Source organism: Neolamprologus multifasciatus, chromosome 18, assembly GCF_963576455.1.
Source record: "Neolamprologus multifasciatus chromosome 18, fNeoMul1.2, whole genome shotgun sequence".
In the NCBI taxonomy this organism is placed as follows: Eukaryota; Metazoa; Chordata; class Actinopteri; order Cichliformes; family Cichlidae; genus Neolamprologus; species Neolamprologus multifasciatus.
The window spans coordinates 6,352,897-6,365,900 of NC_140456.1; the positions used below are offsets into that span (position 1 = coordinate 6,352,897).

Below are 13,004 nucleotides of genomic sequence, written 5' to 3' on the forward strand. Positions count from 1 at the left end.
TTGTGCAGTGCTATGTAGTAGGAGTAGTGCTAATATTTATTATAGCTGTGGGGGGTAGAGGATAGTGGTAGATTTACAGTTACAGTGTGGTTAACCTCGCTGACTTTTGTTGTTTGCAACAATCAGACACTCTCAGGTTTTCTCGGTAGAAGGCTTTTATTGTCAAGCCGTTTCAGGAAGCAGACTTAATGCACATGGCTTACACCTGCTTCTACTAAACAGATCCACTCAATCCTCTGCAGCACTTTGTTTTTTCCTCTGTGATGCTTTAGGCTAAGGTTTCTTTTAACAACATACACACAGATAGTTTTCATATTTTTATCACCAGAATCTGAGTCAGATGTTTGCAGACAGAAGACTGATTAAAAACCTTAAAGCAATATCTCGCTCCATTCTTATTGAGCTCCGTGGAGAGCATCGAGCCAACTGCTGCCCACCTAATCAACACTGCTAATGTAGAATACTGTAAATCCTGTTTGTGTTTGCAGAACATTATGTTACACAGCTATTTCAAGATTGCAGGACAGAGATGGGCAGGCACAGAGACATCAAGTGTAACAGTATCCTGTATGCTGCCAGATCTCCTGTAAGTGGATAGAATAAAATATAGCTGCTTCTCCTCTCCCAGCGGAGCGGTGAAGGAGCTGGTTCGATGCATCATCCTGTTCCCCCCTCGCCCCGGAGTTAACTCTGGATAACTGCAGGCTTTTGCTGCCCACGGCTGACAAATGCAGCAATATATAAAACTGCCCAAGGGATGACGTCTTAATAAGTCACTTATTCTCACTTTGCGGTCTTAAAATAGAACAGTAATTGACAGGTGCACATATCTCAGTTACTCCAGTAAAGCCAGAATTAAAGAGCTGTTTCAAACAGATGTTGTCTTTTGGAATTTGCATGCAAGTAGATTTGCATGAAAGGTTTCGAGAAAGAAATTTGTGGAAAAATAGTATTCGACTGAAAATACCCAAAAGAGGTAATATTGCAAACATCTGTGTAAACTTGTTCCATGTGAACCTGCTAAGTAGTTGTTGTTTGTATCTTTCTCTGTTAACAGGTTGCCTTTTCGAGAACGAGCTGTGTTCACCGTATGAGATTTGCGTCAACGGTAAGCAAGCTTTATCTAAGTACTACTAAACACATATCGATTGCAGTATACATGAAAAGGCACTACAGATGGTTTCTGATGCTTGGGAGGAGAGAAAATATGTCCAGAGGTTTCATCTTATCCAGCTAACTTCAGGGTTAAGCCTGGATTTTCAGTTCTACAAAAGTGGTGGAGATCGCCTTGGTAACTTATGCTGCGAACCAGAGTGATTTTTCATATCTCCAGATTAGAAATCAGTAGATAAGAAATCATTGGTTTCTGACAAATCAATATTCTGTTAAATGTCTGTGTCAAATCTAATGTCTTTGTTTTTCCCTGTTGAACATCAGTATTGAATATAGATTTTTAAATGCAACTTTGTTCCATGATTGTTTGTAATAATAACAATACAATTAAGTAATACTTAATCAATATACAGTTTTAAGTACAGCTTCATCTTCCTTTGAAAAATCAGCCACTCTGTTGCCACTGTACATATCAAGACTTGTTCAGTTCAGTTCAGTTCATTTTTATTTCAAACATTTCAAACATGTGCCTTCACAATCATTACAAAATATCATTCCATTATTTGTTTGAAAAGGAGTAGGCAGAAGTATTTACTTATTTGTCCCTACCCCCTCAAGTTTTACCTCTCATTCATTTTATTTATTTTTTTAGTCTTAAATTAAACAAACAACATATGAAACAAAAGTAAAGCAAAACAAAACAAAACATACATAAATCAAAAACAAGAAATTAGCAAGCCCCACCACAGTATAGTTTCTTTCATATGAAAAATACAGAAGGTGTATATTTGCAGATACACAAGTTATGGAAAAACAAACCAAAACCAAAACAAAAACAAAAAAGAACCACAACACCATTACCAGCAACTTGTGATTGGTCAGATGCTGCCAACACTACTCTTTTCATGCAAACGTGGAGGAGAAACCTTGAGTTAGCTGAGTTAGCTTAGCAAGATAGTAATCAGCGTCATGTAAAGCTTAGCCTTACAGCCAGTGTTAGGGTAAGTAAATGTAGATAACAGAGAGATACCCTGGGTATATTGAACTTGTTAAACACCAAAATTTTTAAAAATTTGTATTTCTGATGCATCTTTTATGATCACTACTCAGAGCTCCATGGCAAATTTTGCTATACCTAACAACTAAATTACACCTATATTGTTTGAATGGCATTTTTTAAATCGGTGAGTGATTATGAAAAAAAAAACCATTATGTTTTTGATGTCGTTTTTTTCTGCAAAATGCTCTGAAACATTTGAAAGTTTCAACCCTTGAAAATTTATTAGCCTTTAGCTAGCTGGTTAGAAATGTTGATCTGTGAGTCACTGTGATATTAAATGAGATTTAAGCTTGTGAAAAACAAAATATCACATTAATATGAGAGAAATGAGAACAAGTCTTCTGTTGCACCACTTATCACTCAATTATGCGTTATGATTTTAGATATAAAGCATGTCTGATATTACATGATTGAGTTAGATACATATTCAACTCCCTGGGAGGGAATTAGCAATAGACACCAAACAATTTTCTTTATTCCAGGTGATAAACATGTTTATTTCTGCTTTGAAGTTGTGTATTTTAAGATGAGTACTTGTGACGATTAACTCAGCATCAAGAGGCCGTTGATGGAAATGCAGTTTTCTGTATTTACGTGTGTAATTTATCTTTTTAAACCTGGAGTTTGTGCTCAGATTAAGAAAACACCTGGACTTTGTAGTAGTCAGAAGGCCCCTGAACAACACTGTTGTCCATAACAACTTTTCAAATGTTGGCTTACTATTCACATTATGCAAACACGGTGTCAATGTGTGCATTATTAGAAAATTCATGCTGCCCTCTTTAGAATCAAGTGTTGTGTTTTATAATTACACACAGTCACAGCTGCCTTGCTCTTTCCCTTGCTGCCTCTCTGGCTACGAGAGGAAAGACACCCCTGCTGAGAATCAACCTAGAATTTAAAAAAAGAAGCCCAAAACCTGAAAGCCGGTCACAGAAAATGTCTTTTTGAATCCTGGAAACGTTTTTATCTCATACTTAACTGGGTCTGGTGGGAAGATAACCACGTTACCCTGCAGAGTTCATTCTAGATCTCTATGGCCAGCCTTTTGTTTTCTGTAACCAGCGATCATCAGGATGCATCGGTTTACTGGGAAGCTATCAGCTGTGCAGAACAGGCCTCCCTTATCAACAGCTCTGCAGGATTTAAGGCACAGACAGAGCCAGCAGAGATAACAGAATGGAATAATATATGTTATGATGTCATTAAGCATGCGAATGGTCTGTTAGGAGGTACAGGTGCGTGCCCAGCTGACCGGCAGTGTGTGTGTGAGAGAGACTTATTAGCTTGGTCATTTCCTGTCCTTTTAAAAATGCGCCCCGTAATCTTATTCTGACAAAAAAGGAGGGAGTGAAAGACAAAGCGTGTGTCTCCTGTGGTGAGAAAATCATTATGTCCACGGTGGATTTTATATTTAGCTGAGCTCAGGCGGGCTCTCCGTCTGTGTTGTTGTGACTGCCTCCAGTAACATCCGTCATGTGTCATCTGCAACATGTAAATTGGGTCTCAAAGAACTGATGGAGGGAAATGGCAGCTTTACAAGTTAAAACATGCTGATGGCTGTATACAATAAATAAACTGCATCGTGTTTCTTTTGTTTCTATTTTACGGTTAATTCAATCTAAAGCAGTAAACCTTGTTTTTTTGACCCGATGACTTGCTTTGTCAAAACGATGTAACGTTGGTGGCTTATGTGCCCAATTTCTTTTTGCCTTTTTATTAGATAAATATGTACGTTTTCATGCCTGATAAGGAGATATTGGCTGGAGCCTGTGCCAGCTAAAACTGTGCAGTATGATTTAAGCGGCAGATGAATGCACAGTAGAACAGGCTTGCAGCTAAATCCTCAATCGCCACTCTTGTAGTTTTCAGTCCTTGGTAGGCAACTTTCTCTGACTCAGACAAAGAAATGTCCTTTTTTTAGTCACGTGGCAAAATTACAATACTAACAGCTAATTTACTATTGTACTGAAAGATGTTTGTGTCTTGAATTGTAGAATATAAAGTACAAATTTTGCCTTTATTTTGAGCTTAGCTTTACATTTGTTTTAGTTCATGAGTGGGTCTTGTATGGCGTGGGAATGGGCCCTGACCCTTTAGTGCTTGTCCCATTCTTTGGTAGCCCCTAGGCATATTTATGCATGTAATCGGTTTAGTTATCTGTTTGTCAGCAGTGTAACGTTGGTCGTTTTTAAGATATCATGTTTAATTTTTATGGGATGGTAGATACAGATGGTAGAGCTCGAGCTCAGTGTAGAGGGAGTGGTGGGTGTGGGGTCTTGTGCGTGAAGATAGAATATGATAAAGGTTATTTTTCTTGTTTTGTTTTTTATATCTAAAATTTAAAAGTAAAAAATGATGAAACTGAAAACAGCTCGAGGTGATTTAATTTCGGTGAAAATTGTCAAGGTCAAGGTCCAGTTCACGTCCTTCGGGGGATTTGTACTCTCCTGTTTTTCTGTTAACCAGCATACAGCTTTAGAATCCCAAACTGAAGACCATAGACAAGATTTTTTTTTATTCATGAGTCATGAGAATTTGCATAATTATAATTAAGGAACTGACCTCCCAGCCCATTGTTCCCTCATTGGGCTGGTTTTAGTCATTATGCAAATGTACTGTTTATAAGATTGGGGAAACCTGCAGTCAGCTGAGAGTGAAGAAGTCACTTGGATGAGTGACGAAACGTTTCTCCCGCTGGAAACGCTACGTCCAGATGAACAGAACCAACCTTTGGAGATACTGTTTTTATTGACTTTACCAAGGTTTGGTCTTTCTGTATCCAAAACAAAAAACATTATTATAAAAAAAAAAGGAAGGGGGGCAGGGATAGCTCGGAAGGTTGGGGGTTCGATTCCCCTGAACAGCTACCCTGAGGCACCCCTGAGCAAGGTACCGTCCCTACACACTGCTCCCCGGGCGCCCAGTGCTGCCCAGTGCTGCCCAGTGCTGCCCACTGCTTCACTGAGTGAATGGGTTAAATGCAGAGAGGAATTTCCCCACGGGGATCAATAAAGTATACATTATTATTGCTATTATGATAAGCCAGCAGAGCACTGTTCCTCTGAGGTCTCATGGTGTCTGAGGGAGCTGTGTTGGACTGTAAAGTGTTTTCAGATGCGATGCTTACATGGCGAAGCATGACTCTACACGAGAAGGGTTGACTATGGTTCAGGAGGTAGAGCAGGATATTTAACAATTGGATGGTTTGGTGGTTCCATTCCTGGCTGCTCCAGTCTGCAAGTGTCCTTTGGCAAGATACTGTGTTCATCATTAGAGTGTTAATGTTAGATAGAAAGCACTAAGATGTAGGGGAAAAAAGCGCTTGGGTGGATGAAACATCCATTTACCATTTATAAGTTGGCAGTATTGGCTGTTGAGCTAATATTCACGAGTCAAACAACAACAGCATCTGCTGCAGACCTGCAGAGTCTTGGGACTGTTTGGGACTCTTGCAAAGCTGCGAAGAAATCTTTCCGTATCCGACACAAAACACTTGCCAGAGCACTCAAAAGCGCCTTTGTTATGGTTCTTGTAACAGTAGGTGTCTCCAGGACAACATTTTGCAAAAAAAGCATTCTCAGCAGGTCAACCCAATAATGGTCTCACTGTTTCAAATGGTAAAAAGAAGCAAAGTTGCACCTTTTTTCATCACGGCTCTGTAACTATAGTCAGACAGCAGCTAAACAGGGGGAGAAGGATCTCAGCTCTTCTGCACATTTCACTGGTGCACACAGTTTTGTGAAGTTTGTGGTTTTTTGCCTCACTGCCTTTGGGTAGTAAATACAATTTATTGCTTTGCCTCTTTCATAGATCTTTAGGAGCCTCTCGGCTCTCACTTAGATGCTTGTTTAGTGTTCACTGTGCTGCGTTTCTCCAGACGAAAAGGTGTCCAGCTTTTGAGTGGTCATTTCCCAACACTAAAACGACGTGTTTCTCCTTATTTATGTGTTCACGTCGCATCTATTAACTTGGGCATTAAAATGATTTACTGGCATCACTGTGGGGGGTGCTGTTTGTCAGTTTGGCCACACTTTGAGTTTGAAAGAGACCGAAAAGCTCCTCGTGGCTGAGTCATGTGAAGCGAGGCTCTCATGGGGGAGAAGCTACGGTGACTGCACCTCCAGCCATTGTTCTCATGCACAGTGTGTCTGACCTGCCTCAATAGCTGCTGTCAAGCTGCTGCTGTAGACAATGCGAGCCTGTTGTGTTGGTGATTGGCAGCTCAGGCGCTATGAACACACCGCAACTCTGATTGCCTGAGCTGGCCATATTCTCTTGGCAAGAAACAAAAAAACACTGACTGAGCCTGATATTGTTTAGCTGAGGACATTGTCTCCCTCACTACATTTTTCTGCATCAAAAAGAAAGTGTATTAGCTGAAATGATACCTCTATACTCTCAGGAAGCAGGGTGTTCGTTTTACCTGACTACTGGGAACTATTTGAATGCTGGAAAAAGGTGACAGCTGCTCGTAGATGAACACTATAAAAATATTATGTAAAATAAAAGGTAACCAAGAGTTCAGGCTTTTTTGTATTATTAACTATATTTCCATGTATGTTTGTACACTTTTTTTTTTTTTTTTTTAGAAATTTATGACCGAAACAAGTTTTTTAACTCTCCTGACATTGGATCATAAAACCAGGAATAGATGTTTGCTAGATTAAATAAGTAATAATAATAATAAACACCTTCACTGTAACTTTCATACATTGCAAAGTCACCCAGTAAGGTGAATTGGACCCTTTGTAAACTAGAACTGGAGGAGTCCAGAGCACCCCTGCTGCAGAACATGTGAGCACACAGCAGGAAAGTCTTGATGGAGACTTGTCACTCAGCAGCCCAAATATCAGCAACTCCAGGCTGTTATTTTTGGATAGCAGAACTAAACCCCATCAAAATTCAATTCAATTCAATTCAATTTTATTTATATAGCGCCAAATCACAACAAATGTCGCCTCAAGGCGCTTCATAGATACAGAGAAAAGCCCAACAATCATATGACCCCCTATGAGCAAGCACTTTGGCGACAGTGGAAAGGAAAAACTCCCTTTTAACAGGAAGAAACCTCCGGCAGAACCAGGCTCAGGGAGGGGCGGCCATCTGCTGCGACCGGTTGGGGTGAGAGAAGGAAGACAGGATAAAAGACATGCTGTGGAAGAGAGACAGAGATTAATAACAGATACGATTCAATACAGAGAGGTCTGTTAATACATAGTGAGTGAGAAAGGTGACTGGAAAGGAAAAACTCAATGCATCATGGGAATCCCCCGGCAGCCTACATCTATTGCAGCATAACTAAGGGAGGATTCAGGGTCACCTGGTCCAGCCCTAACTATATGCTTTAGCAAAAAGGAAGGTTTTAAGCCTAATCTTAAAAGTAGAGATAGTGTCTGTCTCCTGAATCCAAACTGGAAGCTGGTTCCACAGAAGAGGGGCCTGAAAACTGAAGGCTCTCCCTCCCATTCTACTTTTAAATACTCTAGGAACAACAAGTAGGCCTGCAGAGCGGGAGCGAAGTGCTCTAATAGGGTGATATGGTACTACAAGGTCATTAAGATAAGATGGGGCCTGATTATTTAAGATTATTTAAATGAACATGGAGATCGGCACGCTGTAATTTTAATCGTCACGGATAATGAAAAAACACTAAAATAGTTTGTTGACTGCCCCAAAATAATGTTTAAGCTCTTTTCCTGTAGGTTATACTTACAAAAAGTTTATCAAAGGCTTTATTAGCTAATCGATATACAGTACAGACATGATGAGCTCACATTCCCAACCGATTACCCCATATGGAAAAGATATAGTAAAAACTTATATGATTTACTCATGAAAGTGGCCACTTTCTCATTACTTTCATATATTGTTTTAGTAAGTATCCAAAACATACAAGTTTCATTTATATGATTTTTCAAGGGATCTTATATCTGTTTTCACTCTTGTATGCGTTTCATAAAAGTTTCACACAAGACAGATACAAACTTTATAAGATTTACATTTATCTTTTCCATATGGGACTGAACAAATACTGTTATGTACTGCTGCTAGATCTCACTACGGTGAACTAGCAGCAGTGAATGGTTAGCCAAAATCTGCACACTTATGTCCATGCTCACTACGATAACCTGGAACAATGATTACACAAGCCTGCCACCACACAGCTGAAACTGTCATGAACCTCTGCTGTGGACATGTGTTAGTAAAATAGAGCCTAGTGGTTTAGATGTTTCTATTTTTAGCTGTTATGAAGGAGACCGCTGGCTCTTTGGGGGAACAGGACCACCACCATCTTTGACTTTACGCAGTTCTCGTGTAAATTTCTGAATTATTGGATCGTCATGGCTGCCTCTTGTATGACATCTGAGTTAACCAGACAAACTAAGCAGGTTTAGCTTAATTAGAAACATGTATTGTGTCCACCACTCTACTTTAGTCTATAAGACTAAGGTTGCTGTTCGTTCTTCAACAATCATTGTCTGAGTTGAGCTCGAACTCTTATGTAACATACAAGTTTTATTTAACGGAGGCCATTTAAGGCAGCTGTTACATGTTCAGTTTCCATGGATTGACGCAATACTCCACAGTTCAGTGAGAAGCGATGATGGAGTCCACCCACCTCTGTGGACTTTTTGCTATTTTCAAGCAAGTGACCTTGACATTAGCGGGTATAAAAGGAAAAAGGGCGGGCAAACTGAGCAGCACGACGCAGCTCGGTCGGCGACTTGCCATTTTCATTGTGATTGTCATTTCAGCAGTGCCGCATTTAGAGCCAGAACATCGAATGCCGGGGTCAGCTTTATTACGCTGCAGAAAGTCCCTGTCACAACAACAGACTGACACAGCAGTGAGTTATCAGTGTTATCTAAGTGAGAGGGTCTAATTTACTCCCGTTGGAGGTGTGATCAGGAATTAAGTGGTAATATTATGAAAACAGGCCATTTAATCACTTCACGTATCGTATACAGTAAACTGTCTAAATTCAGTCAGATGCAGCAATTTAATACATAACCATCTGTACACACAGACATTTTTTGCAGTGTAGAAGCTTTTGCTGGTGTTCGTTTTTAGCCCCAGCATGCATCTGAGTCTGGCCATAGAGATAAGAATGGCTGCTTGAACTTACAGTTTTCTAACAGTTTTTGAAGTAAGGATGCAACTGTGAGTACTTTCATAAAGTAATAATGTAAAGATTGTATTCTTAATTAATTTATATTTTTGATATTTAGTCCATTGACTATCCAAAAGCCAAATACTTAATTATTATTCATCAGAGCCTTGCTGGATCTGAATTGGAAATGGTGATTCTGGTAACCCATTTCATCAGCTGTTAATCAATTAATTTTATTATTCATTCCTTAAAATGAAGCTGCCTATACTCACAATCTCTTCCTGAAGTTTTTCTTCAGTATATGAAAAAGTAAAACCTCTTTGGCTCCAAAACATTTCAGAAAACAGACCAAAAGCACAACCAGCTTAATAAAATATTCAGGTTCAAGACTCAGTTTTGGCTCCGGTGGAGTTTAGACTCCTGGAGGGTTCATATTTGTAAAACTTGCAGAGCTCCAGCAAAAGTATTTCAATATAAAAGTGGTAACGAGTAAGACTGCAGTAAAACAACTAAACAAAATTGAAGCAGGAGATTTGCTTTCCATGTTAAAAGTGCTGTAGATAATAAAACTACAAACCCATTAAACTAGCTTCATTTTAATCCTATCCTATTTTAATCTTTTACTGTCTGTTTTTCTTTTTCATGTTGTGTAGCTCAATATGAATTTTAGATATTAAGGATATAAATGTATTATGTCCGCCCTGCGATAGACTGGCGACCTGTCCAGGGTGTACCCCGCCTCTTGCCCTATGACAGCTGGGATAGGCTCCAGCACCCCCCGCGACCCTGAAAAGGATAAGCGGAAGCGAATGGATGGATGGATGTATTATGTCCATCGACAACATCAAAGTGCTGAAATTATTAAACTGTTATTAAATCCAATATTGACTTTTCTTTTTGTTGAGGTTGTGTATCACTGAGCTTCTGAGAGCAACGTGTGGCTCCTTAGATGTTTTGCTTTCTTCACTAGGAGGTTGCAAATTTAATGAGATGTTGCTGAAAATCGCTCCACGCTGCTCAATATGATTCATAAAGTGAAACATACCTGATTGAATACACAGGTGAAAATCAATCCTGTAAACTTCACATCGGTGATTTTGTCTCACATCAAACTGCTTGTCCTGTGTTATAAATTCAAATTTCACCTAGCACCGCAAAGTTAACAGGATTCGACACACAGGTATTTATCAGGATACAGCTCCCATCGGGTTCATTGTTACAGACTGTGTTAGAACATCAGCGTAAGACAAACAGAGCGATCCAGGAGAAAAAACAATTCTCACCAAACGTGTGGACGTCTGTGAGGAAAAAGGTGTTTTTTTTTTTCCAAGCTTATAGTCCAGTTGGAACATGCCTTTCATCCCCCACTCTGTGATGGAGTCTGTGCTGCCCTCCAGGTGTTGATTGGGTCCCTTGGCTTTACTGTCAGAGCTGTAATAGAGCTCACATTGAAGAAGCTTGCTCAGCACAGAAATACTGATTTCCAGCAGAGAGTATGGCCTCCAGGCACTCTTTAATTGGCATTGGTTAACTAAGCTATAAGAAAGCTTATTCTCAACTGCTTACTGCAGCCTGAGTGCTGTTGTGCCTTTGCTAATAAGAGTGTAAAAACGGTAATAGCCTGTGATTTTTAGTTTAGGTCAAAAGACCAGGGGGGTCTTCACAAAAGCTGATTATACAAGTACAAGAGTGCTGGCAAAGTGTTTTTGTAGACTGGTTTACTTTAACCATATAGTTTTCTTTTTGTGAACATCTAAACAAAAGTTGTTACACTTTAACAAATTACATGAGGAAAATTTACGTGACTTCACCCCTAAAAAGCAAGGTGAACCTTCAAGGGCGTGCACCCCTGGACCTCTGCTTTCATAGGTCCCTGAAAGTCCTGCTTTCGCTACTCGCAGGTGCACATCAGCAATTTCACTATGGATCTTAAACCTGTACATAGGACAAACATCAAGTTTTGTGTCACATTGTCCAACAGAATAATAATGAGAGCTGACTACAGTCCTGTGACCAAATGGCACAGTGTCCAAGTCCAAAGGCAGTGCGTCATGTCATTTTATTATCACCAGTCACTGCATTTTGCCTTCCAGTGTCAGCCTGTCCGTATGCAGTTCGGACAGTTCGGCAGTCCCTGACGCCGCCTGAAGGAGAACGTTCTCCGCAAGCAACACGAAATGTGCCTTCATGTGCTCTCACACAGCAAATTGAAAAGGCAGGAGATTTTTGGCAAGAACGGCTTAATCTTCACTCACCACCTGCCTTACACACCAGATTCTCTTTATTTATTTTTATTTTATTTATTTATTTTCCACTTCAACACCAAAAAACTACTCTTCATGTTTTACGAGTGCTCCATAAATATGCAAAAAAAGAACCTCAAGCTATATATATATATATATATATATATATATATATATATATATATATATATATATAGCTTGAGGTGTATATATATATATATATATATATATATATATATATATATATATATATATCCTTGTATCAGCCAAGATGGGCGATGTCAGCTCTTGACGGAACAACAACAACAACACACAGAAGGCCCTGTGACAAAGGAGGGTGCTCTGTTTCGCCCCCTCCACCCTGTTTCTCCTTGATTAGCTGCGAGGGAGCTAAAAAGCACTCGGTGGAGATTGCCATGGCAACAGGCGTGAGAGGAGCAGGGCTTCACTGGCCCATTACCCATCTGCGCCCTGTTGCATACTGTTTCTCGAACATCCATTTCGACAGTCGACATCCCGCCCGGTCTGGAATCTGACCGGGCGGGAGCAAAACCTCCCTGAAAAAGAAAAGTTCGTGGTGCTTTTGCTGTCAGGAAGTGCTTCATTAATGGGAGCTGTGGTCAGGATGTGGTGTTAACGCTCAACACTTCACTGGAGTTGGAAGCATATTTGTTTAATGATTTCACACAGCCCCCACCCTCACTGGCTTATTTGCTCTATGCCTGTCTGATTTGACTAATTGGCCAGTGTGGGTGGTGTTATTGATCAAACGTGTGTAGCTTGAGAATATTTTGAGGGAAATTTCTACAACTATACTTCCTTCATCTTATAATAGAGCTGCTTCGAAGCCACATCCTTGTAAACAAACTAATGACAAAGTGATATTTGTTTGAAAATTGGAGACCATCTCATAGGTCAAACTGGACCAGGGTTGGTTGATATGTGGATAATTTGGTCTCTAGGTTTGTTGTTATATATACGGGTGGGCTGCTCAAAGTAATACTGGAAATGCTGGAAACACTGCTGTAATGGTATGAACGTTTAAAAGGCATCTGTCCAGTAGCTGCCAGATTCATGTGTGGACGTTCCCATATTTACAGAGGTCTTTCTTAAGGTTGTTCCAAATTACTTAAAGGGAAACTGAGTCTGCTCATCAAATTGCCATACCGCATGTTGGTGGCTGATGGGTTATTTAGTGGCCAAATGAACAGTTCCTGCAGTTGCTGTCTTCACCCCCATACAATGTTTAGTCGGCTTAAGTGTGTCATGGCCCTGGGTCATGTGACCCAGTATTCTGAGTTTCTTGGTGTTTTGTTATTCTTTTTAGTCTAGTTTCATTTCGGTTTATCTAGTTACATTCTGCCATGTTTCATGTCCAAGTTTTCTTTGTTTGTCAAGTTCAAGTCATGTCTGGATCTCCTTGTGTTACCTGTTTTATTTTGAAAGAGTTTTGTGTTACGTTTAGTTTCACGTG

The 13,004-nt window shown here is 39.9% G+C and overlaps 2 protein-coding genes across 6 annotated transcripts in view; both read left to right on the forward strand.

The window, feature by feature from the left end:
- Positions 1–13,004, forward strand: part of esyt2a (extended synaptotagmin-like protein 2a) — a 243,679-nt gene that overhangs the window by 88,634 nt on the left and 142,041 nt on the right. The window lies entirely within an intron of this gene.
- Positions 1–13,004, forward strand: part of LOC146497234 (receptor-type tyrosine-protein phosphatase N2-like) — a 236,970-nt gene that overhangs the window by 18,850 nt on the left and 205,116 nt on the right. For all 5 annotated transcript variants that reach the window (XM_085139282.1, XM_085139280.1, XM_085139281.1 and 2 more), the window contains exon 2: positions 1,058–1,108. In XM_085139282.1, coding sequence (XP_084995408.1) covers positions 1,058–1,108 — 51 coding nt within the window. The remainder of the gene's footprint in view (positions 1–1,057; positions 1,109–13,004) is intronic.